Raw genomic sequence first — 1,248 nt, 5'->3', positions numbered from 1 at the left:
GAGAGTGTCATATTTCTAGTACTGATGAAGTTGCTGGCATTATGGTTGCCAATACTGAAGAAACGTGTGGCAACCGTGATATAGTTGTCAATGAAAAAAGTAAAGGTTTAGTCCATGTTTCTTATGTTCATCCGAAGTTGATGTCTTTACAGTACCCTTTACTCTTTCCACGTGGAGAAGATGGATTTCACCCCAAGATAAAATTTCAAAAGACCGATGATAGTTCTTGCAAAGCACGTGGGTTTTTGTCTCTGAAGAATTACTACTCATATTCTTTCCAAATTAGAGAGACTGATGAACATGATTTGTAGCACGTGTCCTAATTTTTCTCACGAAGGGCACAGTTCACAGTACTTGAGCGAGAGAGCTATTTTGACGCCTACCAACCAGACTATGGGCCACCTCAATTCGCTTATTATAGACAAGCTCCCATGAGAATTTGTGTCCTATTTTAGTGTTGATGTTGCAGAGGAATTTGGTGGGAGATGAGGATCTGAATGAAGCCTTCCCAGTAGAGTATTTGAACTCCTTAAATGTTGCTGGGATGCCACCTCATGATCTGAAACTTAAGGTTAGGGCTGTTATTATGCTAATGCGTAATTTGAACCAAACCCTAGGTTTGTCTAATGATACAAGGATGATTGTGACCAAATGCCTGAGATTCTGTGTGGAGTGTGAGGTCATCTGTGGTACCTTTGTTGGTTCGAAGCATTTCATTCCACGTATGGAGCTTTCTCCCTCGGATACAAAAATGCCATTTAAATTGGTACGGAAGCAAATGACTCTACAAATATGTTATGCCATGACCATCAATAAATCTAAAGGTCACTCCCTTAAGACAGTTGGGCTATACTTACCTAAGTCAGTTTTCACTCATGGACGGTACTATATTTCTATTAGTCGAGTAACATCACCCACTGGCCTCACTATATCTGTTGATGATGAGTCTAGTGCAGCTACAAATTTAACCCAAAACGTTGTGTACAAATAAGTTTTTTACGGCCTTCTAGAAGCTTAGTTTGTTTGATTTTATGTATGTGTAAAAATACAGTATTGTGATTAAGTAATTATGTAAATGTGATGGTGGGAAAATGTTTTACTGTATAAAATACATTGCTCTTTACCATTACATATTATAACTTATGTTATGTTTTGATAGTAGTTTATTCTTATACAAACATTTTCTCAATTATTTCATCTTACATGTAATGGGATAAAAGAAGAGTTACGCTAATGATCGTAGAAAGA

The 1,248-nt window shown here is 37.2% G+C and overlaps 1 protein-coding gene across 1 annotated transcript; it reads left to right on the top strand.

Annotated features, from left to right (window-relative positions):
* The first annotated feature begins 460 nt into the window (after nucleotides 1–460).
* LOC141691905 (uncharacterized) lies at nucleotides 461–991 on the top strand. Its single transcript, XM_074496655.1, has one exon. It carries the CDS (start codon nucleotides 461–463, stop codon nucleotides 989–991), a length of 531 nt encoding a protein of 176 aa, XP_074352756.1.
* The last annotated feature ends 257 nt before the right edge of the window (nucleotides 992–1,248 follow it).

This window comes from Apium graveolens, chromosome 10 (genome assembly GCF_009905375.1).
Source record: "Apium graveolens cultivar Ventura chromosome 10, ASM990537v1, whole genome shotgun sequence".
Taxonomy (NCBI): domain Eukaryota; kingdom Viridiplantae; phylum Streptophyta; class Magnoliopsida; order Apiales; family Apiaceae; genus Apium; species Apium graveolens.
This window is presented reverse-complemented; position numbering and strand designations above follow the sequence as displayed.